General features: G+C 47.0%; 10 protein-coding genes across 10 annotated transcripts; 5 read left to right on the top strand and 5 right to left on the bottom strand.

Annotated features, from left to right (window-relative positions):
• Window positions 1-225: 225 nt before the first annotated feature.
• Window positions 226-1,713, top strand: BKA67DRAFT_537395 (uncharacterized protein; the record flags this gene model as incomplete). Its single annotated transcript, XM_046100310.1, has 1 exon — window positions 226-1,713. The coding sequence occupies one exon, from the start codon at window positions 226-228 to the stop codon at window positions 1,711-1,713; it is 1,488 nt and encodes a 495-aa protein (XP_045955805.1).
• Window positions 1,714-1,925: 212 nt separating this feature from the next.
• Window positions 1,926-3,133, bottom strand: BKA67DRAFT_660331 (beta-lactamase-like protein; the record flags this gene model as incomplete). Its single annotated transcript, XM_046107605.1, has 3 exons — window positions 1,926-2,514; window positions 2,572-2,712; window positions 2,769-3,133. The coding sequence occupies 3 exons, from the start codon at window positions 3,131-3,133 to the stop codon at window positions 1,926-1,928; spliced, it is 1,095 nt and encodes a 364-aa protein (XP_045955806.1).
• A 1,486-nt stretch (window positions 3,134-4,619) lies between these two features.
• On the top strand, window positions 4,620-5,210 carry BKA67DRAFT_647545 (uncharacterized protein). Its single transcript, XM_046105963.1, has 2 exons — window positions 4,620-4,758; window positions 4,830-5,210. The coding sequence occupies exons 1-2, from the start codon at window positions 4,675-4,677 to the stop codon at window positions 5,085-5,087; spliced, it is 342 nt and encodes a 113-aa protein (XP_045955807.1). The 5' UTR covers window positions 4,620-4,674; the 3' UTR covers window positions 5,088-5,210.
• A 498-nt stretch (window positions 5,211-5,708) lies between these two features.
• BKA67DRAFT_571150 (nucleosome assembly protein) lies at window positions 5,709-7,243 on the top strand. Its single transcript, XM_046103203.1, has one exon. The coding sequence runs from the start codon at window positions 6,134-6,136 to the stop codon at window positions 7,130-7,132; it is 999 nt and encodes a 332-aa protein (XP_045955808.1). The 5' UTR covers window positions 5,709-6,133; the 3' UTR covers window positions 7,133-7,243.
• Window positions 7,244-11,184: 3,941 nt separating this feature from the next.
• On the top strand, window positions 11,185-11,511 carry BKA67DRAFT_660334 (uncharacterized protein; the record flags this gene model as incomplete). The annotated part of the gene is made up of 1 exon (XM_046107606.1): window positions 11,185-11,511. One exon carries the CDS (start codon window positions 11,185-11,187, stop codon window positions 11,509-11,511), a length of 327 nt encoding a protein of 108 aa, XP_045955809.1.
• Window positions 11,512-12,985: 1,474 nt separating this feature from the next.
• Window positions 12,986-14,001, bottom strand: BKA67DRAFT_571151 (uncharacterized protein). Its single transcript, XM_046103204.1, has 2 exons — window positions 13,835-14,001; window positions 12,986-13,722 (listed from the first exon to the last, which is right to left on the bottom strand). Exons 1-2 carry the CDS (start codon window positions 13,918-13,920, stop codon window positions 13,338-13,340), a joined length of 471 nt encoding a protein of 156 aa, XP_045955810.1. The 5' UTR covers window positions 13,921-14,001; the 3' UTR covers window positions 12,986-13,337.
• Window positions 14,002-18,148: 4,147 nt separating this feature from the next.
• On the bottom strand, window positions 18,149-19,667 carry BKA67DRAFT_571157 (retinol dehydrogenase 12). Its single transcript, XM_046103205.1, has 2 exons — window positions 18,554-19,667; window positions 18,149-18,499 (listed from the first exon to the last, which is right to left on the bottom strand). Exons 1-2 carry the CDS (start codon window positions 19,453-19,455, stop codon window positions 18,388-18,390), a joined length of 1,014 nt encoding a protein of 337 aa, XP_045955811.1. The 5' UTR covers window positions 19,456-19,667; the 3' UTR covers window positions 18,149-18,387.
• Window positions 19,668-19,950: 283 nt separating this feature from the next.
• Window positions 19,951-21,093, bottom strand: BKA67DRAFT_571159 (uncharacterized protein). The gene is made up of 2 exons (XM_046103206.1): window positions 20,722-21,093; window positions 19,951-20,651 (listed from the first exon to the last, which is right to left on the bottom strand). The coding sequence occupies exons 1-2, from the start codon at window positions 21,041-21,043 to the stop codon at window positions 20,104-20,106; spliced, it is 870 nt and encodes a 289-aa protein (XP_045955812.1). The 5' UTR covers window positions 21,044-21,093; the 3' UTR covers window positions 19,951-20,103.
• A 568-nt stretch (window positions 21,094-21,661) lies between these two features.
• Window positions 21,662-22,061, top strand: BKA67DRAFT_571161 (uncharacterized protein). Its single transcript, XM_046103207.1, has one exon. The coding sequence runs from the start codon at window positions 21,779-21,781 to the stop codon at window positions 22,034-22,036; it is 258 nt and encodes an 85-aa protein (XP_045955813.1). The 5' UTR covers window positions 21,662-21,778; the 3' UTR covers window positions 22,037-22,061.
• A 1,083-nt stretch (window positions 22,062-23,144) lies between these two features.
• Window positions 23,145-23,529, bottom strand: BKA67DRAFT_537402 (stress responsive A/B barrel domain-containing protein; the record flags this gene model as incomplete). The annotated part of the gene is made up of 2 exons (XM_046100311.1): window positions 23,145-23,360; window positions 23,419-23,529. 2 exons carry the CDS (start codon window positions 23,527-23,529, stop codon window positions 23,145-23,147), a joined length of 327 nt encoding a protein of 108 aa, XP_045955814.1.
• Window positions 23,530-23,573: the final 44 nt, after the last annotated feature.

A 23,573-nucleotide genomic window follows, 5' to 3' on the forward strand; every position in this document is an offset into this window, starting at 1 on the left:
CATTCCGAGACATGATGCTGCAGTCAATAAATTTCAGCCCGCAGCAAGTGCCTGCATATATGATCTTGGCAGACTGACACTTTACAGGACGTCCACATTTCAATTCCAAAACGACGTCATGTTTTCAGTAACAATATGTTCAAATAGATGATATAACTATAGAAAATGGCTTGTCTTCAGGTGCAGCTATTTCATGCATGCTTCTCAGAACTCTGTTAGGCCAATATGCTACTCACTCCTAGCACTATTCTGGCTTTTGCTATTCTCGTCGGGACCGCGATCGCGGACACCTGTTCTACCGTCGAGACTATATCGTCGATAGAGGTGGACGGCACTTTGTCGTTGGATTACGTTACAGAGCAGGCTGATTACTGGTCGTCATCATGTGCTGCCTTGATTCCAACATGTATCATCTTTCCAAAGTCCGCTGAGGAGGTCGCGACTGTCATCAAAGTCTTGAACGACAATGAAGAAGCTTTTGCCATCAAGTCGGGCGGCCACAACCCCAACAACTATTTCTCCAGCGTCCAGGGAGGACCGCTGATCTCCACTCAAAGGATGGATCAGGTTCTCCTGGATCCTGCTACTGGCATTGCAAGGGTTGGACCAGGCATCCGTCTCGATGAGATTGCCGCACAGCTGCAGGGCACAGGTTGGACATTTGTGGGAGGACGTATCGGCAATACCGGAGTGGGAGGCCTAGTCCTCGGAGGTGGCCTGTCCTACATGTCCGCGCAATACGGTTGGGCAGCTTCATCAGTAATAGAGTACGAGATCGTCCTTGCGAACGGGACGGTCACTACCGTTTCTGCTACCCAGAATCCAGACCTGTTCAAGGCCTTAAAAGGTGGCGGCAACAACTTCGGTGTCGTCACTACGTATGTGCTCCAGACGTATAGGCAAGGAGATATCTACGGTGGCAATCTGGTCTACGAACACACACCCGATACCGATGCGCAACTTCTCAAGGCTGTGCGAGACTTTGCCGAGTATAACCAGGACGACAAGGCTGCTGTCATCGTAACGGCTGAACGGTCGACTGTCAACGCCGTTGACTCGTGGATCTTGTTCATCTTCTACGACGGCCCCAGCCCGCCTGAGAACACATTCAAGAACTTCACAGATGCCGGTCCTACGCTTAGCACCCTGAGAACCCAGACCTACTCCGAGCTTATCGGAGGTAGCAACTGGGTCATTGTCAAAGCCTCGGTTGTGGATATTAGCACAGAAACCGTTCCTGTTCCGTCGGCCGAGAACGGCGACTTCATGAACGAGCTGCATGCTCACTGGAGGAATATATCCGGAAGTGTTCAGTTGGAGCCCGGTATCGTGGCTTCAATCGCATATCAGCCCTTCCCTAAGCGTATTGCTGCAGCCGCCAAGGAGAGGAGTGTCGACCTGATCGATTGCGACGATGACGTGGACAAAATGATCATCGAGATGAATTACAGCTTCACCCTCCAGTCCGATTATGACGTGATGGCCGATGTGGTGGAGGCAACCTATACGGGTATCCGTGACCGGGTCCTGGAATGGCAGGGTGCGGGCAAGTTGCCGGAGACGTATTTACCAGTATTTATGAACTACGGCTTTTACCGGCAAGACTACTTTGGCAGACTCAAACCGGAGAACGCAGAGTTTGCGAGAAAAGTGGCAGCGGAAGTCGATCCGACCGGCTTTTTCAGAGACAGGACTGGAGGCTTTAGGCCTTGAGGGGCATAGTGCCATGGAATGAGGTTGCCTGTCATACAAGCTGAAAAATTGTATGATGGTCATTAAGCATAGGGCAGATATTGTTAGCAAGTATGAGTTGGTATTGTTTCGAAGCATCTAAAAGAAATCTAATTGCAGTTCTCCGTCTTCCTTCTTCACGGAATGGCGATTACCAGACATGTATCCAATTATGTACAAGTGTACACTGGCACCTATTGTTCTTCACCATCCAAGCCTTTGACCAAATGCCTGAGAAAGTCCCAGTCTATCTTCGCTTTCCACCCGAGCTCCTTCCAGTTGTTTGCTGACTTTGGGTAGAAGTCAAACACTCCTCGCAACGCATCGTCGTGCGCAGAAAGGTAGATCAAGTGGTCCTGAGCATCCGGAAATTGCGACTTTCTAAGCGTGTCATTGGCAGCGACAACGTCGTGGCCCTGGACAACTTCGAAGAACGGCTGCTCAATCGTGCGATCGCGCTTCTCTTGCAGGTGCTTGAAGAACAAGCAAGGACAGGAGCTGTACTTGGAGCCGGCGGAGAAGAGTGAATCGTGGTTTGGGATGTCCTCGGGTAGCGGCTTGTAGGTGGTGGGACGCAGCTCTCCAGCGCTGTGATACGCATCTCCACCCAGCACAGCGAAGGTGTCCGGGTTGGACGTGGTTCGCACCAAGCCGCCGATGTGGCCGAGCGTGTGACCTGGCATGTCGACCAGGTAGAACGAGCCGTCGCCGAAGAAGTCTAGCGCGTCAAGGCCGTAGAATTTGAGCCCTCCGTCAAATGTGATCTCGCGGACGGTCTTGCCCCTACGCACGTTCAGTTGGTTAGGTATATTCGCGTGTTGAAGAGGGCGTTCTGCTCACTTTAGGATGTTTTCATGTAACTCTGCATCTTCTCGCTCGGGGTACATCGGATATATATCTTCCTTTCCTCTGGGGCCGACCACGACTTCAGTCGAGTTGGGAAACGTCGAGGGGTCGCCAACGTGATCCATGTGCCAGTGACTGGTGATAGGGTCAGTTGTTACACGCGAGTTAGGGTACTGTCAGGGGAATATTACCTCCAAACAATGCTCTGTACAGACTCCAAAGCCACCCCGTTCTCACTCAAGACTTGGGCGACATCTTTCGGCGCCTCGGCCGAAGCGTTGCACTGTACAGCTTGCTGGATGAAGGACGGGGTCACGTGACGCAGGTCTTTGGAAAGCGATAGATCAAAGACTGCTTTTTTGCCCGTCGGACTTTCGACCAAGAAACTCCATGCTGGTGATCGGTCAGGAATATTTTCGAAGCCTTGAACCGGCGGTCCGAGGAAAAGTGCTGAGGGGATGCTGGAGAGATACGCGCCGGTGTCGATGACGCTCAACCTTGCGACGGCCCCGGAGGGGATATTGTGGGAATCTGTTGTCTTTGTTGCTGCTGTCATCTTGAGTCTGAATCGGCCTACTGCAGACGGGAAGTTTGACTGATTTGTTTGCGTATCAAGGGGCTCACATACAGTTTATATACCTTGGCTATTGAGGTTCTACTGAGTATAGTATGGGGCTTTGAAATCACAGCGAGGCGGGTACTTTCGGAGCTCAGCATCGTAGAAAAGCACCCCCCCTCCTTTCAGCCCAATACCTGCCCCATAGTGATTCCGTCTGGTAGTACGGAGTACTGCTCAATGACCCGCTTCCGCGTTACTGGCACCCACCGATCCGATCAGATGATGACTTATAGTGGGAGGCGACCGGACCTGATGTTGGACCGCCTTATTAACGTATAAAGCGCGCGCTGGTGCTATTTGCTGTGGCTCTTGCTAATGTGTGCGATATATGGATCGGAGGAAAAGTGATTGGTTCGGAATTGCCCGAGGGCGGCCCGTGATGACATATCCACATGTCGCATGATGTCTATTCAGCTTTACTCGGTTGCTCGGGTTACTGATGAGCTACATTCTAGACTAGTCTAGCATGACGTTCACTGTTGTGACTTGTGATGAGTCAAAAAAAACTGTTATCTTTATAACAACCAAATCGTGCTGGACAGTACCATCTACCATTGGATTTTATACATTAGACCTCGAGATTGGGCAGATATATAGAATAAGTATGCAATCTGTGAGTGCGACAATCCTGGCAAGCCAAACTTTGTTCAGACTAGTAAAGACAAAGAAGTGCATGAGTCCTTAGGATGGTGCGAACTTGGGCAGGGCGACCCACTTGTGCCATTCGTACCAGGAGGATCTATGTCCTTAGTTACGGCAATGTAACGGAAGCAAGCCTGTGAGTGTATCTGTGCACCAAGGCATCATGCTCATGAACCTGCATTAATTTCAAGTGGAGTATCGCGGCACCATTGTTCAATAGCGTCTGCTGGCGGTTTAGATTGGCGTATCACTATTCATAGGCGAGATTTCTAACTTGCTCTCATAATTCCTCTAGGTCATATATCGATTACTGGCAGCTGCCAGTGGGTATTCGGACAAATAAATCTGTTACTGTTGTCGTCATTATGTGGCATTCGAGTGATTGTTGCCATAAGTGAGCCCAGCCCGCAAGGCACCGAAGGCATCTCATCTCTATGCCGTTACCTCAAAGGTGGCATAGCTGATACCTCAGCATTTTCCATCTGTAAATATAGTCTCATGTATCTCAAAGCACAGCTAAATTAGTGTAGTAAAGCCCAGAGCCATCATCGTCGTGCTCCGGTATAAATAATTATGGCGCCACGAACGACAGCTTTGCAAGTCGTTGGCGTCGGACTCATTCAATACAGTATTCCTACACCGGCTGTAGCGCCTTCCAGTCACTACTAGTGGTTTTTGGAAGAACTTCCTCAATATCTCCCTAGAACAAGCTTCACAACCTACTTACCTACATACGTTTCCCAACACCAATCCAGTCAATTCAAGACTAGAACGACCCACACATCACTGTCGACCCCACAAAGACTATCACGTACACAACATCACAACTCATCAAAATGGGCTCCAAAAAGTCTACACTAAGCGTTCGTGACTTGGAGCTCGCCAGCCTGGCCTGGCAGTGCTTTGAGAATGAACCGAAGGTAAGCATCAGGTTCCGACCTTTCGGAGGGCACGTTGCTCATCGGTAGTCACTAACTTAAATTCGATACAGATGAACTACAAGAAGTTTGCAGAAGTCGGTGGTTTCAAGAACACCAACTCGGCCACCGCGGTCTGGGCCACCGTCAAGAAGAAGCTTCTGGCCCAAGCCAGCAGCACTACCAGCGTCGCTCCGAAATCCAACAAGCGTAAGAAAGATGCAGAGACCGATGAAGAGACCCTCACGAAGAAGCCCCGTACTCATGTAGCCGCAAAGGCCAAGCCTACCGTCTGCAATAATACTGCTGACGTTGGCAAGGATAGCGATTAGGGGGATGTATGGCACGATTGCTACTCTTCACGCTCAGATCATGGGCGAGGAGATGCACAGCGCCGGCGAGATTTTGACGCGAAGTCGTTCTTGGCAACCAAGGACCAGACTACGTATGCGGTGACTTTCGGTTTGATGACCGACGCATGATTTGAGGACACACGGTTTGAGAACACATGGTTCGAGTTTGCCTGACTGGTTTGTGTAACCGGTACAAACGAAATACATTACGGGATGCATGATCTCCTTGGCACAGCTCTAGTTTAGATGATTTGGCAAACGCAATGTCAATCTAGCATGCTCTTCACTATCCTGCAAGCGTGATACAGATGACCGCCCTGTATGTATCGTCGTCGGCGCGCTTGATTGTTTTGAATCCAAACCGGCACTGCGACCCCACTGCGCTGATCAGATCTCCTCCATGCGCTCTGCCATAGCCCTATCATTGACTGACAACGGCGATTAAAGTGGCGACTGCTTCTAGAAGCCCGCTGCAGAACATGGCTCTAATTTTGATTTTAGTTGGGCCCTGGACCCTGGACCCACTACGTCAGGCGCGGGGTCTTTTTGGAAATATTTCTTGAAAATGAGGGGCAAATTGATGCCGTGTAAGAATCCCATTCACCAGGCATTGGGAGACGCGAAACAAAAGGAAGAAGGCAAAACAACTACTGGGTATCTCAAGTAATGCAAGCTCCACTGGACTGCATGGCACTCGTCGATTGGCTGGGAATCATCACATCCCGTTGATCTATTCGCCATTGCATTCATTGGTGGATCCGCTCTGTAAGAATTTTCTTTCAAGACTATGTTTGAAGAGGAGAACGTGAAAAAAATTTAGCGATTAGCAACAAGCGGTCTCGGTTTTGCGGATCGTTGGGCAGTGTCCTGGCAACCTGTATCAATATATAACACAAATCAGGCCTTCCTGCAGCGGATTTTCTGTCAACTCATCAAGCTCATTCCTTCATTTCTCTCGTCTCTACTCTCAGACCGTGATACCCCTCTTTCCCACACACTACCAACCCCTCATAATCACCGCCACAATGTCTGAGTCTTTCGAGATTGATCCTCGGGCCATCAAGGAGCTCGAGCTCCTCGATGCTGCCGCGTCCGACGTCAACAACGAGATCACTGCCAAGAAGTGGCTCAAGCAGGCTCCCATCTTCGCTCAGCGTCACAACACCATTGAGAAGATCCCCGGTTTCTGGGCCACAGTTCTGGACAATGCCGCCATGGAGCTCGAGGGTGCCATCACCTCCAAGGACTCCGAGATCCTCGCCAACGCTCTCACCAAGATCGATGTTGGCCGTCCTGAGATCCCTGCCAGCGCTAAGCCTACCGATGAGGGCATCGAGGCGTTCGGCGAGCCCCGCAGCGTCAGCATCACCTTCCACTTCAAGCAAAACGACTTCTTGTCCGACTCTGTTCTGTCCAAGAACTTCTACTGGCGCCGCGGCAAGGACGGCTCCTCCAGCCTGGTCTCCGACCCCATCAAGATCAACTGGAAGCAGGGCAAGGATGTCACCCACGGTCTGACCGACGCCGCCTACGTTCTGTGGGAGGCACAGAAGAAGGCCGGCCACCTCGACGGTGTCTTCTCCGGCGAGACCCACAAGAAGCGTGACGCTGCCTCCAAGGCTCTGCCCCAGTACAAGACCCTCGCCGGTATGCTCGAGAAGGAGTACCAGAGCGAGGACGTTGAGGCCGCTGGCGCCACCAGCTTCTTCAACTTCTTTTCTTACCGTGGCCGCTGGATCAGCGCCGCAGAGAACGCCGAGGCCACCTCCGAGGTCCGCGCCAAGCGCGCCGCTGCCCTTGCTGGCAAGGACGACGATGATGAGGATGATGAAGACGAGGAGGACTTTGAGTTCGCTGAGGAGGATGTCGAGACCTTCGCCCCAGGTCACGAGATCGCTCTCAACATTGCCGATGACATCTTCCCTGATGCCATCAACTACTTCCTCGCTGACGAGATTGAGATCGACAGCGACGTTGACCTTGACAGCGACGAGGAGGATGATGATGATGTTGAGATGAGCTAGATTGGCGATTTGACGGCCAATCGCTCAGAATTGTAGGAAGTTGGATGTCTATATACCCCTGCTTGGACACAAGCAATATCTAGTATGATGGAATGAAAAGCAATGCCCTTACCTCATATGCACTACCTTGCCGTGAATTTGGCGCGGTTTACATCTGTCCTCGCTATGTTCTGTATTGTGAATCTCGTGGACCTAGAGGGCGTCTCGGATGCTGGCCGTGGGTCTAGATGCGAAAGTATATGTCTCCAGTAGAGTAAACAATCTTCACAGCGGTAGACTGGCATACATGAACCTCAACATGTCCCTCCCGTCCAAGCTTGGCGCTCGTGTCGTAGAAGTCAACAATCCCCAATCTACGGCTGTCGCCCAATATCCAGGCTACGGTCGCAGTCATGTTACGTTTGTTGCTTGATGCATGCGATTCCGGCCTTCTTAAATATGTTCAACTTGAGATACTGCGAGCGTATCAATGCCGGGAAGTTTATTAAACCCCCCTGTTCGAAGGGTCCAGCATGCTAGGCTGCACGAAATATGCATGTAATGTCGATTGCGATGTAGGTGTAACCAACAATAATCATGTGCTAGGCTGTTTTCCGACAGTGACAATGTCAAAGCCGAGATTCGTTCGCTTTACGTTCTTCTGGAATTTGCAATGTTCAGCATGTGGTAATCAATGCTTAGAAACCCCATGTCTTGTCCTTTTCTACATCATTGCGCTTCACTTCCATTTCACTCACAAGGCGAACGACGGTGCTCGTACGTAGGTTAGTTGGTGGATCTCAAGACCTTCAAACGCCTATGGCGGACGAATGGTATGAGGCGGCGCTAGCTCGCAGCAACTCTATAATATAAAATTTCCGCAGTTCCAGATTTTATAGAATGTCGCACATTTAGACTTTAAGAAATGAGCCGGTATATTAAAACTTACCAGAACTTGAACTGGTGGAATAAGAAGGAGCAGCATGTCAAGGCAATGTTAGAGTAATGAGGTCTACTGAAGAGTTCCGTATGGAATGATTATATTTGACCTGTTGAGCGGTATTGTGGACATGAATTTCCAATCATTGGAGCATCCTTACACGAGTTGAGCTTACATGAAATAGTAGATTGGCAGACAATATTTCTTATACTAACGCTTAATCTTTACTACTCCTACTGAAAATATCATCCGCAGCACCATTGGTGTTACTAGGATGTAGAGACAAGGTTTACTCAGGTAGGAATCATCATACTGTCCCTTGGTCACACAACACACAACGAGCTCATAGAGACTACAATATATATGAAACACCTTCCAAACTCTTCATCATTCTCATTATACTATGAGAGATTAATATACACGTAGTATGCATAGTGATTAATAGTAGGTCTATTGATAGAGTGTGGGGTAACGGTGAAGAACAGATCTGGCCTTTGAAGGTCACCTGAAGTGGGTAGCCCCATCTGGTGATCCTATAGAGACTCTAGTAAATGTTTGATGTAAATTATTATCATTTCTGTTAGCCTCGTCATTTCACCACCGAGTTCTTTGAAGTCCTTGTAAAACCGGCGCCCGACGTTAATGAACATATACTTCGAAACATTGCGGCAATTCGCGCTTGATTTGTCGGCCAACGCAACAGCTTCAGGCCCCAAAATGTCACCCTCAGCAGTGATAATGACCGTGGTATCGGGATAATCTGCAGGGTCAGCAAATAATGGCGACACGAAAGGACTTCGTCTTGTCTCCTGGCTAGGAACATAGCATTCGTAAAAGAAACTCTAGCATCTCTAGAGTCATCTTATTAATTGCCTTAGGAGGAGTCTTTATATCCTCTTGAGCGATGGTCATATCCGTAGTGGGCCGAGCGACGACCACGAGTTGTATGTTGATTATATCCAACAGCTTCTTCCTGATCACGGTGGATGCAACCAGAGCGAGGTTGCCACCGGCGCCGAAGCTACTTACTATGACGCGTTGGGAATTAAATTACCTTTGCGATGCGATCCACCGGAGTGCGTCCTCCACGTTCTCTGGCGCTGCTGGGAATGGATGCTCCGGAGCCTTCCTGTAATCGAAATTGAAAACTGTGATCCGAGCCAGGCTTGCAATGCGAGAACAAAAGTAATTATCGGTGCCTATGCAGTGATGATAAAACTACTTTCGGGCCATGTAGCTAGAACTGGTGTAGGTTCCAAGGCGCACAAGGTGTATCCCGGAGAATGGTAGATATCGACCGCGATGTCGCGCATTGGATCGCGAGATGGAAATTTTGTACGTTCCTGACGGACTTGGCGCGGTATTGTGCGCCTTTAGTACCTCACCATGAGATAGTCCGGGGTGAGTACCTGTGATCGGAGCAGAAGCACTCTTGTCTTCAGGCGTAGGTATTGGGAAAGGTCAAACACTTTTGGGCACATAAGCGCAGCCATTGTGTCAAACTACTTATCGGGTTTTGGGCTTGAGTTTCGAATCTTGATGATTTACAGAGGTGCCGTGGAATAAATTGCAAATACTTTTTGAAGGTAACTTTCATTTATATAGTGCTGCGTAATGACTCATAGCGTACGATCTTGCGCTTAAAAGCTGATAATTAACCTTCTTATCGTACTCGACTCATTGCTCACATTTCAGTGATGATTCAAATTGTGGTATTATAATACAATTGTCAGAGTATGATTCAGATTGAGTATAGATGGTGTAGAGCATATCGCAACTCCACTAACATACGTAGATACAGAACGAAGCAGACTGCACTATGCCAAGGACGACTGTTGCGCTTTAAGCAGTGCATATGTATTGATGCTTCGCCCATAGAGACAACCAAGTGTGACGACCGTATAACAATCAATGCAGAGCTGAATAAAAATGATTGCCAGTGATCTTGAGCAAAAATTCCAATTTTTAGTAGCGTTGCCCAGTCTAGTTTGCGTCATCTAGTAGAAGAGCCTAAATGAAAGCTCGATTTAGATATATAAGTGGGTCTCTCTCAATAGCAATTACAACAATGCCACAAGCGTCGATATCACTACTGGTCCTATAGTCATGAGCCACCTCGTCTTCATCCTAACGCGCTCCACCAGCCGTGACGCTTCGAGCGTGTCCAGATTAGCACTAGACTTCCTTAAACCGTAGACCAAGAACATGCATTCATAGTTTCAGCGCATCAATGGCCACCTAAGCCAGAAGCCTCTTCATCACAACGCAGCCATAGTAAGGCCTCTAAGAAAATCTACTCACGGTAGATCCTCGAGGTGCTCCCTAAACTATGAGCAGAACCTAGCTGACATTACGTTTATAATTTCTAGGGACGCCATGATTTAACCTAACTACAGTTAGTGATATTTCATGTGGTCATGCATGTATTCAGAATGCCAGAAGCGACAGATGTAGATCACGAGAATCGCTATAGGTGAAACACAAAACCTGCTTCCTTCGAGTCCACCGTTCGGAACACCTAGAAGCCCAATGTATAAGTAACACAACTGCAAGCTAATTAGCTGATTGAAGCAATATCGAACTAAACAGTTTTAAACTTTTGACAGTCGTAACGTGACGAGATGCCTAAGCCACAGCCATTTAACAAAGAGTAAGTAGTATTCAGTGCACAGTCAGACATAGTCACGGTCTGTGTAACTGCCCTGACAATATAAATTCTCCATAAGCGCCATGTTGTCCGCGATCCTTTCTAAACAATCGAGTTCGCTGACCTCCTTAGAGATACAGCAAGTGCAGAAGCTTTATGAATTCCCGCACCAACACTTCGCTGCTTATTATAACAATTGAATAATACATTACCTTCAGCAAGACGTTAGCGAAAAAGCTCACCTTTCCTCCGAATAGGAACAAAACGTACGGTGCTACTCATCTAACAACCGCCAAGATCCGAGGAATTCAGCCATCGAACGCCGCCAAGGACAACCTTTTCGAAAAATAATTCGCTACCAATATTATCTCAAGCTCTAGACCTGATTGAAAGATAGAGGGTAGTCTTGAATTTGACAGTAACGTGAATCAAGCAATCAGAAGAACTTCCCTTGAGTCCGTTCTTGACGTTCTCAACAACATCGCCATGAGTACATCTGAGGAGTTAGACGAGCTGAGACAAACGAACAGAGATCTGAGAAATTCGAACAGAGAGCTCCTTAGCGCCAATCGTACATTTCATCAGGATAATTTGGGACTTCTTGCGGCCAGTAGAATGCTTCAAAGCCAGAATGATGAATTCTCGACGTTGAATATGGAATTGACGAAGACGAGAAAGGAATTGAACAAAGAGATTGAAGACTTAGAAGCAACCAACCGGCAGCTTACCAAGACCATCAAGGCACTCGAGGAGACCAATTCCAGGCTTGAGCAGGAAATGTACGATCTCAAGCATCCGCAACATTGGAATTAGCCATAACCTCCTAGCACGCTGTGAGGGTTGTAATGCTACCATTGTTGCGATGGGGAATAAAACCTTATCCTAGCGTAATCTAAATACGTATGCTATGTTTCTTCCTCCTACACATGGACCAGCGGACAAGTGATCACGTCACCATGGTACAGGTAACTCTAGTGCGGAGCGGCCTTTGAGTTAGTAGATGAAGCGGGCTATGAATATTCTGCTGAAAACTTAATTTGTGGTGAATACGTTGATCCAGGGATATTTCAATTGAAATAGCCATCATCTCATGAAGAAAGCGATATCATTAGGCCTTAAACAAGATCAAGGTTCTACTTCCTGCATGAACTTGTATGATCACTTCCGCTGGTGAATGAATGATTGCATTCAAGAATGAACACAGCGCTACCATATTGGAGTTTTAGCACTAAAAACTGCGATCGCTATTCTAACAGGCCTTGCGAGCCGTTTGCATTCGATTTGGATTTGCAATCACTGGTTAAACATTACGATATAGGTTGTAGGGGGAAGTAGATATTTTAGGTTAAGACACAATATGTGTTGAAGGTTAGAAATAGTAGCTTCAAAAAGCACGCATACATAGTGGAAGACATCATGACACAGATGATGCTGAAGAAATCATATGGCAGTGAGCGGTTCCACGAGTCAGAAAGGGCATAGAAAGGAATATCATTATTTATTCCCAACCACGTTGTGATGAATGACCTGCAATTGTACAGTAGCTATTATTGCTCTCCGTCTCAATATATCATTGCCATGCATAAGCAGGATTCAATTCCGCCCTTAATTCGCAGAAATATGAAAAATTCAGTAAACAGAAACCGATTGTTGAGACTATTAACATAAGCGGAGTATTAAAACTACAGTATAAAAGTCTCAAAGCTTTCATTCGTGTCACTGATCCGTAGACTATGGTATATAAAGCGGCGGGGAAATTCTTGCCATGATGATGTCCAAATTCTATATTTTGGGGATAAGACTACATTCATACTTGTTGTCAACAAGTAATTTATGTATGCAGATGGTAAATTCCACGAACTTATAGCTACATACTATGACTCAAAAAGCCTGACAATCTCGCATACCTCTACAAAAAGTGACGCGAAATCCAATTTTGCCTCAATCACACATCAACACAAACCCACATACCCACTAGCCCTTCCTAAACGGCTACACCGAAAGCACCTTTACTCTATAAGTAACAATAGGATCAAATTCACAGTAATCCAATATCTCGAACACACGGGTATTAAATCATTAAACCCGTCATCCACAAAAGCATCATTCTACGCACACTTCAAACTTTCACGGACGCGGACCAAAAGAAAATACCAGGCAAGCAACGCGACCACGGAACCTAGTGTCAAATGGATGAGAGTAGGCACCAGGAATATGAGTATATAAGTCGAACCGTGCAGCTACCGACGCGGAATACAATGTCTTTGAGACAGGAGCTGGCTTCTAGGTAAATATGATATAAAAGATCTAGCTAACGTCACCGTGTCGTAGCCCTTATAGGCACGATATAAATAAATAAATAACAAACAAATCAATCATAATAGCAGTTGCCCTAGGAGAAGTTATCACGAAGCTTCTTATTTCTCTTCCAAATCCACGCTCGCTTTCAATCATTTTACCGAAGAGTCAATATGCAGGAGTACTGCAAGTATACAACTTTAGCTTAGAGCGCCCCGTCGCAAGCTGTGACTTTGTTTGAAACTTTTACCAACCGAGTATCACATACCGCGTTCACTTCCTACTGGTCATGAGAGCAAAGTTAAGCAAAAAAATCGGAGTCAAAACTCAACTGCACCAGCTCATTGACGACATGACCCGATTTTGGGCGATGAATATGAAACCCCCCCCCAGCTGCTTCTTTCACTGACCAAGATGCTGAACCTGTACCAGCATTCTGTTTCCTGCAAGCGCGCGCGTAAGCCGACTAGGATGTTGCTGAGGGACACAGCCGTCCATGAAGTTTGCTGGCCCCAAAGTGCCCTCTTGAGGCTGCACGGGGCCTTCTCGAGGAGTGGAAAAACGATGAGGAGAAATGGAGAAATGAACAGGCCGGTCTGAAAAAAGATATAGTACACTTGAAGGAGAGGCTGCGCGCATAGGAGGCCGAGGTTGCCCGGCTGACCGATGTGGTGGGTTAGCGACAAGAGTTTTTGAACCACCAAATATCTATCAAGGAATAGCATTCTAGAGTCAAGTAAGCACGCAAGCGAAGAATGAGTGTTGAGAACCCGCGTGACAGAAGTATAACACGCGTTGACCAAGAAAACGGAAATAGTTAAGGGATAGGGAAACCCACGTTGGGTGGACTACAGAACCACTCACGGATTTAAGAAATACTATAAGTACGATAGAAGCTCTAACCTGAGTAGAACAAAGACACATCTAAAATATTGCGAAGACAATTTTATATTGATTAATTCATGACAATGAGTGACTAGACAAACACACTTCGAACTGTTCCACCTTCCAATACGACGAGCCTTGGTTTCACACCTGCATCCAATTATTGAACGCTCTTGATATTGGTAAGCAAGGAGTATAGAAATCTCCATGGAGCGGTTTAGTGCTAAAAAGCAGTGTGTCAGTGAGAGTCACTGTTACATCCAGGGTTGACATACGCCGCAGGAGCTGCAGGAGCATCCGGAGCAAGAGCCGGAGCAGGAGCAAGATGAGCAGGAGCTAGAGAGTGAGTTGTCAGTGGACTATAATCTGGGTATGATTGGAGCGCCAAGAACATGAGGCTCTTCGACTCTCAAGTCATGTAGGCGTGGTCGTGTCGTACCAGGCAGGCATGTTGGCTATGGCTTTGGTAGCTTCGAGAAGCACGAGTGGCTTTAGATTCTGAGTGATTGACTGGATGTGTGTGGCTAGATTGCGATCTGGTTGTTCGAGGAGTCTTAACCAACCTGAAATCACACACCCTTAAATACTTGTTTGATCCAGCCTGATACCCCGCCCAGGATTCTCTCAATGTCCCAATTCCTTCGCATCTTGTCGGTGACATTTTCCGTCCTTTCTCATGATATGAGCTGGTTTATGCCAAGCCCGAAAAGCTGGATCCTAATTCCCCGCACTTGTGTTCCCATTGAATGTCTTATCACCCCAGCCGGTCCAATGATGTCAAGGCAACGGGAACGCCCAGTCTGACAAACACCTACTGTTTGCGTGAGTATTCGGTCATGGGCACCAGTAAGGGTGTGAAGTACGGCGAATAAGAGGCCGTCGAACGTGTTCGAAGCTTACGTTGGTCGTATGGTGCCAGATAGGGGGGCGGGACTGGCCGCGGTTGAGAGAAGGTGGTGTTCCGGCTAGACCAAGGCTCGAGAACTATGCCAGATGCAGTTGAGACCACCTTACTAGCGGGCCGGCTTGCATTCTCGGCTCCACCATATTTCATCCATTCAAGCGAATGGAATGCCACTTAGACAACATGTGAATGCCCCTGCGCTTGGCGCGGCGACGTGTTTGCTATGAGCTAACACGGAGCCTGATAAGAAGGCAGTGTGAACTTGAGCTGAAGTTGCCCGCTAGACACTGTCTGAGGATTCAAGAATGTAAAAGTGAGACGAGCAGTTTGACTTGGGCCCAGGCATGTATAATCACTTGACTATGCATCATGGGCCGTCCAGACCGAGAAGAACCAACCGACTAAGGGTCGTTCGATGTCCTTGTCTACATCTTTGTGAGAAGGGCGGCGACGTGGGACTTTGGGGGTCGTGATGAAGATCCCACTCGTGCGGAGAAGTAAACAAGGCGCGAGAAAGCTCCGGGATATTACCACCACCGGTATCGAAGCGTTAACAATGAGAGATATTTCACCTGTGATGGTCGACGTCCTCAATTTTAGACCAAGAACTCATCATCATGATTACCATTATAAAATTTCACTTACCAGATACATCAAATTTTGACGTCCAGTATTTATTATTGCTGATTGATGTTGGATGAGTCCCTTGATGTCCGTCGTGCTACTTGGCGCCAACAATTATGAGGACCTTGATGGCCATTTCAGCGGGCCTCGGGAATTGCTTGCCGACTCTGTCATGCAAGTAGAAACATCAATCAATGTAACAGGCGTCACCTGGGCAAATAGCATCTCTTCAGGCTCAAAAAATAACTCAAAAACAACTTGGTGTCTTGTGAGGTCCGAAGATTATGTGGATAAAAGGTATTGCAACCATAGAGTGGCCATAAATTCGAGCGTGAATTTAGCATGTCAATTTCCCACCGATAGCAACGTCAGGATCGACATAATGTTCAAGGATGAGACAAATGCAAACAAAGCCCACATGCGGACAGGTATAAGACTGCTCGCGTGTGCGACGAGGTTTACATTACTGCCTGTAGAGACAACTCATGGGCGGCAAATGATCTGTTTGGATTGCCGAGGAATAGCGCGATTTCTAGTCTCTCAACCCCCAAATCCTTTGGCCGCAAAGGTCAAAGGTCTGATAAAACATATGACACACAATTGAGTGGTATATCGGATAGCCTTCGGGCTGAGAGGGGGGTTCCGGTTGAATGTGTCATCATCAGTTGCCAGTTTTCCCACACCTGTTGGCATAAAATACGCAATGGACCACAGAATGATCCTAACATTCGATCAAGCTATGATTTTGTCAGTAATAAACTTCCTTAGCCATACCACCTATCACTTCAAAGAACACTTTCGTATAGAGTTTTAGTACAAGAGGTACGTAACTAAAATCCCGATTGTAATCGCGCCAGGTTGCCTCCAGTAGGTAGCTTAGAAGACTTCGATTTCATTGAAATTCCTCGTCTATAGGCCATCTGATCTAACGCTAATGCTAATAGCAGTATCAGCGTCAGCCCCTGTAACGGCTACTGTGCTTCATCAGGTCTGCAATTTCGGTTAGCTCATTCAGCTCAAGTTGCAAAATTTGTGGCAGTTAAGCACAAATTACAAGGATAAATTATGATGCGGACATTATGTACGGAGACATCTAGCGCCTCTCGTCGTATGCTATAAGAATGCTAATCCCGTTTGGTGATCTCATCGTGACCATCCCAACTCCCCATGACGCTTTCATAAGATGTGTTGCCAGATAACAGTTGTCTCATATCCTTATACGCCAAACAAGACAATATTACCGCTACATGAGAATATATGTATGAACTATCACTCCCACAGCGGAGTTTTGCCTCGGCAATAACTGGTGTTGATTGGCCAGCGACAACTCAAAATAGTGCTTGGATTATCTGTACCAGTGCATTGACTGCGTTTCAACCGTGTACACGCAGGCGAAGTGAGCTCTACTTATTTTGGCCTTCTCTTATTAGTGTAATATAAGCGCATACGAAACAATGATCATAAAAGCGTTGTCAGCAGCCACAGCTAATTGTTATCACTAAAACTGCACAGCGTCTCATCCATTGAGCTGAGAGGGAGAGACCCATTAGTCACACTAACCAGCACCTTTAATCTACAACAAGAAGCTCTTAACCAATAGTAGCGCAGGCGGAACAGAGATTTCAGACTAGCCCAGCTCGAGGCATAGAACAGATCTCATTTTGACTCTATCAATATTGGGTATTTATATTTTCCCCCTAATACAGTGCATAATACTGATATAAACTTAAATACACATGGCAACGATTCACACGGCACTCAATTAATAAGCCTGGTGTAGGCACTTAGGCTCACTTTGGGAGTTGATTGTAGTGGATGCAGAGACAGCATCCTCCTCAGAGTCGTTGTGGCTGACTTGGACATTAGTTGTTTGGGATAGCTCACCCTATATATAAGAGACAGCCACGAATGTCGGACATTCGCTAGGGGTAGAATCTAGGAGCCACGCCTAAGCTCAAGGAGACGAAATGAGACATGAAATCTGAGGGGTCCTTGGGGATAGTCGAATGATTGAGCATGCTCAATTTTGCAAGTATGCAAGGGTATTATATTCCAACATAAAATCAATCAATTGGTATATATTAATAGAGTCAGGATAAGATGTTCTCCGTCGTTGAGATGTTAGTTCAGATTACGTGTGCTAAAACTTTATAGTGTCCCGTCTCGTTTCAGGTGTTATTAAGAATCGTACCAAAACGAGGAACCATAACACTATCGTGATTTATGATACGGATAATGGCCCACATTGCTTTGAGTTTTTATTTTAGTTTTTGACTCCTATATTATAGCTTACCTGGAAAAAGGACGTTGGAAGGCTCCTACAAGCATGAAGAGAAACAAGTTAAGTATGAAAAAAACTTTGCATAAAATGTTCACAATGTAAAGGCTCGTCAACAAGTACATATACACCCTCCGGCCCCGATTTCCAGTAGAAGGAAATTGTGACAACATCAGCGAGTAATTGACGGCCCACCCGTTGGCCTAGCACGGAAAGAGTTCTTACCGAACTTCTTTTGTTAGAGATATAGCCGAGATGTGTCACAGTCAGGTGACTAAAGCCTGTCTGCCGTCATCTATGTTTAGGTACATAGTTCGCTCCTATAGATAGATAGGGTACAACTGGAGAGGTCTTCTCTGTTCAGTTCAACAATATCCCAATACTTTACCCTTAGATATCTTGAAGCATCTTGGTGAAGAGAGCCAGGAGCGCCAGCACGTATTTTGAGTTTGGTCCAAACGCAGCGACATGATTGATTAGTTTCCTTTTAGTCTAGTCTCACCAACAGCACTTTGGGCGCCATCTAATCAGGTTCACATTGAGTGAGTCCACCTAAACCACTGGCTATCATCGTAGCCCATGCTCAGCTAATCCTGATTCAGATCCTCTAGAGGAAAAGTCGCTTTTCACCAAAGAAAAAAATCAATCCATAAAATAATTACAGGCAATTACAAAACACGGCATTTTCCGCGTTCTCTCTTCATGATTTCTCAGGTAGTGAGGCGCCGGCAGGTTGCAACTCTTTCATAGTTTCATCCCAAAGTCTTGCACCCAGCTCCCGTCCTTCTTCCGTGTACCAAACCGGCGGAAAGCTGTGGTTGTTAGTGCATAGCTATGAAGACTTCGTGGATTTAGGATACACGTACGGCTTGATGGCCCAATCACTGATGAAGCTCCCATGGCTTTCAGCGCCTCGCGTCAAAGCTGCGTCAAGGTATATAGAAGCACCGAGATCTGCCGATCTTGCTAAAAAGAACTTGGCGACATCAAAGATCTTCTTAACGACCACGTTGCCGTCGCGGCCGAAGGATGTTCCTTTGGTCATTCCAGGATTAGACAGGTTGAGTAAAACATCGCTTGGCTTAACAAGCTCGGAAAGCTTAGCCACGAAAAATATCAATAGCAGCTTCGAGTTGCCGTACGCGGCGGCCGAGCTGAAAGTTTTAGGATCATCGAACTGCGGCAAGATTGGTTCCTTTGTCTTCATAGAGGCCCAATACGCCATGTCGGACCCTACGATATTGAGCACCGGTGGTCTTGAAGCGTGAGGGACTTTCTTAGACTTGAGGACTGGGATAAGCAGTAGGGCCAGAAACACCGTCGAAAGATAGTCGACCTGCATTGAGACTTCGTGACCCGTGTCCGCAACAGTTTTGTATGAGAAGGTCATCACCCCGGCATTGAGGATTGCGATGTCTAGACGTGGTAGAGTGGCACACTGCTCTACAAACTTGCGGATAGAGTCATACGACTCCATATCGAGGATCCAGACGGAAATCTGTGAGTCAGGAAACTCCTTGCGTAATCGACTCGCTGCCGCCTCGCCTTTGGCTGGTGAACGTACAGCCATGATCAGATGGGAAAGCCCGAGCCCCAGCAGCTGCCGGGACGCTGAAAGACCAAGGCCCACATTGCTCCCTGTGACGATGGCAGTTTGACCTGTAACGCGCAGATCTCCAGGCAGAGGCGTGGGTATCGTGCGTTGCCGGTTCAGGAAACCCCTGATGGTGGTTTCGTATTGAGCGTCGGCTTGGAGGCTTGACGACATGATAAATGTGGGGTGCGAAGCTACAGGCTAGTCAAATCCCGAAATAATAATGAGCTGCCCCTGGCGAACGAAATGCAGGTGAGCAACTCGGTTGATATATAGATTTGCTTAAACCTGACGTGAGCATCGGCGTGCTATACACTTCGAGCCTTCTGGAGTTGCACTTCGCTGTAGGCAACCGACAGTCATCGTCAGGTATGTAACCGTTGGTGTAGTCTAGACTAACTGGTTAGGTTAGTACGAAGTGCGTGAAAAGCCACCTGCCAGCTGCGTCAGCTCCAGCCCCCGCCCCACAGTCCCCACCCAACCATGCGCTCTCAGCGCAATACTTAATCAGCACGGACGAATACAATCAGGTTCGGTGGAACATAATTACCCGTATTTGTCTTGGCAGAACAAAGTGCCCGGCTCACGTATCAAATGATAATGGAAGGCTCAGATGAAAGAAAATAGCCTTCAACGATTACTTTCTACTATCGGACTAGATATGGTTCCGTCAAAATGTAAAGCATTTACTTTAGCGTAACTCAAAAGGCACGGCTGATCTTTCTTGTACTCAACCGAGGGCTTTCCATCGCAGCACCACTCCAGCCAGTTTCCACGACCGGATGTTGTAGCCATGAAGCCATGGTAACGTTATGTGCAGGCCTAATAACCCCAGTGTTCCAAACACTTGACGAGTCTTTTCTCAACATTTGCAACCTTCTCTAGCTTCTCTTGTTCATTGAAGCGCGCCAGCCACCGTGGCATCAACATATAAGGCGAACACACCTCTTGTATGAACCAATACAAATTTGATAGTTCACCAAGTCCATCAAGATCACGGGGTCTCGTTGCTCCAGCGGTAATAAGAGCGGTGTTCCATTTCGCGGCCAGTGCCCAATCGATTCCGATGCCATCAGACCAGCCGGCATCGGTTTCCTTTATGCTGGCTTCTGCTAAAGGTGTTTCATCTGTACTTGTTGACAAAGAATCGACAAGGGGAGGTGCAAGCTGAGACAATTCCGCTTCACCTATCAGAAATTGTCGTAACTTGATGACCTCGATTTTCTCTTCGAAAATGGCGGTCACAAGCCCACGGGTTTCACCGAAGGAATAGAAGAACTCGTCTGCTGGGCTAGCGATATGCGCAAAATCAAAGTCTAATAAGCCAGTGATCGTGTTAGTTGCAGGGTCGAACATCATGTTGAGCAAATCTATGTTCAAATGTTAGCTTTAAGTCGACGACAAAAACACCCAGGAATTTGTGATATGAGATGTACCTACCGAAATCACCATGAACAAGTGTAGGGGTCTTGTCAGTCACCTTGGCAAGAATATCTCCCATGCCCTCAGCACGAAACATTTCCAGTCTTTCCCTGAGTCCGTTCCTACGCCATCCGTCAAATAGCGCCGAGCCATCCGCGAGCGCTAGCTGTTTGTCCATGGCCTTCTTATACATCTCATCATAACTCGCCCAAGGACCACCGAAATCAAAGATAATGGGCCCTACAATCAACTCCCCTTTGTTATCATATCCCAAGCCTCCGAATCCCTTGATGGAAGACGGAAGCTTATAGCTTGTGATGCATTTATAAATACTTGCCATCTCATTCAAAAGATCCTGCTGTGCGGACGCTGGCAGATCATTAAAGTGACTTGACAGCTGCTCTCCGGGCATGAACTCCTCGATGATCCAGCCATATTCATCGGACTTGCTCTTGTTACGCCAGCCGTAAATATCCGGTATGATCTTTCTCGCATATCCGGCGCAGGCACTGCGGGCGAGTTGGATCGCAGCGACCTCGTTCTGCGAGCGTACGGACTCATTGAGTGCTGCCGCTGGGTTTCCTATGCGTACTACTACCTTGGCAATATCGGCGGGTATGGCTGTCGTGCCTGGTTGGAGGTTTTCAACTGCTGGACCAGCATCATGGGACTCGGATTTGAGGGAAACTTCGGCTGTCCAGGCGTAGTTGTTGAACGAGCGACCGAGGGTCGTGATGGTAGATACCTGATCAAAAGTGTTACTGTTATAGTCCCCGCGGATCCTTCTTCGATATTACCATCACTAACCTTGAGTTTCAGCTGCTCTTCAAGAAGATTGCGCACGAATGTGAGTCTCTTCTCATCATCTATACTCATGGTAGCCATTTGGAAGGAGCAGAGATGGCAAAGTGTAGGGTTCAGGATTCGGGAAAATTCTTGGATTGCAAAGAGAAAAATGCTCAAGAGTGAATGATGTCTGGTTATTTCTTCTATCCAGGACACTCGACGCGCCCCCTTATATATTGATATTTCATCAGCTGAATGAGTCACCCTTTCAGACCTTCCAAATATTATTATGACATTAAGACGGCTATCGATTGAGACCTGCACTCGTTATCCAACCTTGCCAGGCACTCTCATCGATCTGACCAACCAGAAACCTAATACCTCCACTTTTCGGCCTCCAGGTCAGCTCCTCAGTCTCCCACATGCTCCTGGGTGGGCCGTGCCAAATCACAGCATTTCACGGCCGAAGAAAACGAGAAAACAATCAAACAGAAGGGAAAAGAAGACGATTAGCAGCGTTGAGGTCTCAGGAACAAGTCGATACTAAACAGAAATGGGTTATGAGAATGTGGAGCGGGCTGGAATATATTATGTTTCTTGGCTTCGTGCAAGCGGGGTTGTAGGCACTGGCGGCGCTAGGCGGCTTGGCGCCTCTAATTAGGCAGGTGCATAGTCCGAAAGAATTTCGTACTAATTCACCAAGATCAAGGTCTGTCTTTTGATACGTACAGTCCCAGATAAGTTGGAGACCCTAGCACCACTCTATTTCCATGAAGATCTGCGAGAGTCAAGTGGACAAATTTAGAAGTGGGGTAGTTTGATGAAGAGAGCCTCACATCTGACTACAGAGAATAGTATCCTGAACGTCAACACAACAGGTTCGCAAGAACCGACGGTATTCTCTGGATTATCATCTGGCAGTTGGGAGCGTGTAAACCTGATCTGTGGATGTCGCTCTATAACTGGCAATGCAGGCATTAATACGAAAGTCAATGATGTGATCCTCCACTTATCATCATGGAAGCTTATATGTAGTATTCTGACTTGAACTGCCTCCATTGTCGGAAAGTGAATTGGGTCAGACTAAGATACAGGCCGTGTTCGGTGCTTTCGGAGAAGGCAGGGGAGAATGCCGCCATTCACTTCTTGTTGGAACTGTTGAGAACAGAGCTGTCAAATTAAAGTTCTCGTCCTTCGATATCACTACAGAGTGGAGACAGCGGAGGCCAGTAGATTGGTCAAGATGGGAGCAAGATTTTAGAAAATGTTTGACAGAAGACCTAAGAGAAGGAGCTCAGTTAGAAGCCACGGAGTGCGTAAGTGAAGAAGTGGAACCCATTGAGGAATATCTTCATATTATCTCACGGATGAGGTCAATATCAGGAGTTGTGAGGATTTCAGTCTATAGACCATCATCATTGGAAGGTAAATTCTCTGGGCCAAATGGCGGAAATATATTGTGTACCATAGAAAGGAAGCACATTAACTAAAGATAAAATAGATATAAGAAAAGAAAAAGATAGTTTTAGAAAATAAACAATAAAAGTAAAAATAATACAAAGAATTTTATCAAAGATAGATGTTCAATTTTTATTTAAGTGATACTTTTGATTGGTCGGCGCATGTGTTCTGGCTGGCTGCCACTGTACCACTACTCAATCCAAAATACTTTCGTAGTAAACCATCATTGCGCCTTGATGCACCGTCTTTGCAAAACTCTTGAGTTCTACATGTGCCTTGCATTCGTTATCGTAGTATTGCATGTCCGATATACTCGAAAATTGTGAGACTACCGCTATGGTGTAACCTTGAGCCCTTTGATCCGGAAAAGCCCGGCCAGGCTTGACAGAGAGTATGTAAGGCTTTCCATCCTAGCACATATGTTAGTTTCTGTGTTATAGCCTAATTTCGCGGTCCAATCGAACCCACTTTTACAGCTTTCTCTGGCATGTGACGGTATATTTCCAACAATTTGTTCTGGTCCTTCTCATTGGAAATCTTGAACAGTGTGATACGGTCAATGCGCTTGTGGGATATCATGATGGATTCCGAATGATTGATTTGTAATGGAGAGATAATGTGTG

This window comes from Truncatella angustata (assembly GCF_020726525.1).
Source record: "Truncatella angustata strain MPI-SDFR-AT-0073 chromosome Unknown BKA67scaffold_6, whole genome shotgun sequence".
Classification (NCBI taxonomy): Eukaryota; Fungi; Ascomycota; class Sordariomycetes; order Amphisphaeriales; family Sporocadaceae; genus Truncatella; species Truncatella angustata.

Coding starts and splice junctions, on each gene's coding strand:
- BKA67DRAFT_647545 (XM_046105963.1), top strand. CDS start 4,675: ATGGGCTCCAAAAAGTCTACACTAAGCGTTCGTGACTTGGAGCTCGCC. Junction 4,759..4,829: donor GCTTTGAGAATGAACCGAAG/GTAAGCATCAGG, acceptor AATTCGATACAG/ATGAACTACAAGAAGTTTGC.
- BKA67DRAFT_571150 (XM_046103203.1), top strand. CDS start 6,134: ATGTCTGAGTCTTTCGAGATTGATCCTCGGGCCATCAAGGAGCTCGAG.
- BKA67DRAFT_571151 (XM_046103204.1), bottom strand. CDS start 13,920: ATGTGTCTTTGTTCTACTCAGGTTAGAGCTTCTATCGTACTTATAGTA. Junction 13,723..13,834: donor GGTTCTGTAGTCCACCCAAC/GTGGGTTTCCCT, acceptor ACTTGACTCTAG/AATGCTATTCCTTGATAGAT.
- BKA67DRAFT_571157 (XM_046103205.1), bottom strand. CDS start 19,455: ATGTCGTCAAGCCTCCAAGCCGACGCTCAATACGAAACCACCATCAGG. Junction 18,500..18,553: donor AGTGATTGGGCCATCAAGCC/GTACGTGTATCC, acceptor TAACAACCACAG/CTTTCCGCCGGTTTGGTACA.
- BKA67DRAFT_571159 (XM_046103206.1), bottom strand. CDS start 21,043: ATGGCAAGTATTTATAAATGCATCACAAGCTATAAGCTTCCGTCTTCC. Junction 20,652..20,721: donor ACTTGTTCATGGTGATTTCG/GTAGGTACATCT, acceptor ATTTGAACATAG/ATTTGCTCAACATGATGTTC.
- BKA67DRAFT_571161 (XM_046103207.1), top strand. CDS start 21,779: ATGACATTAAGACGGCTATCGATTGAGACCTGCACTCGTTATCCAACC.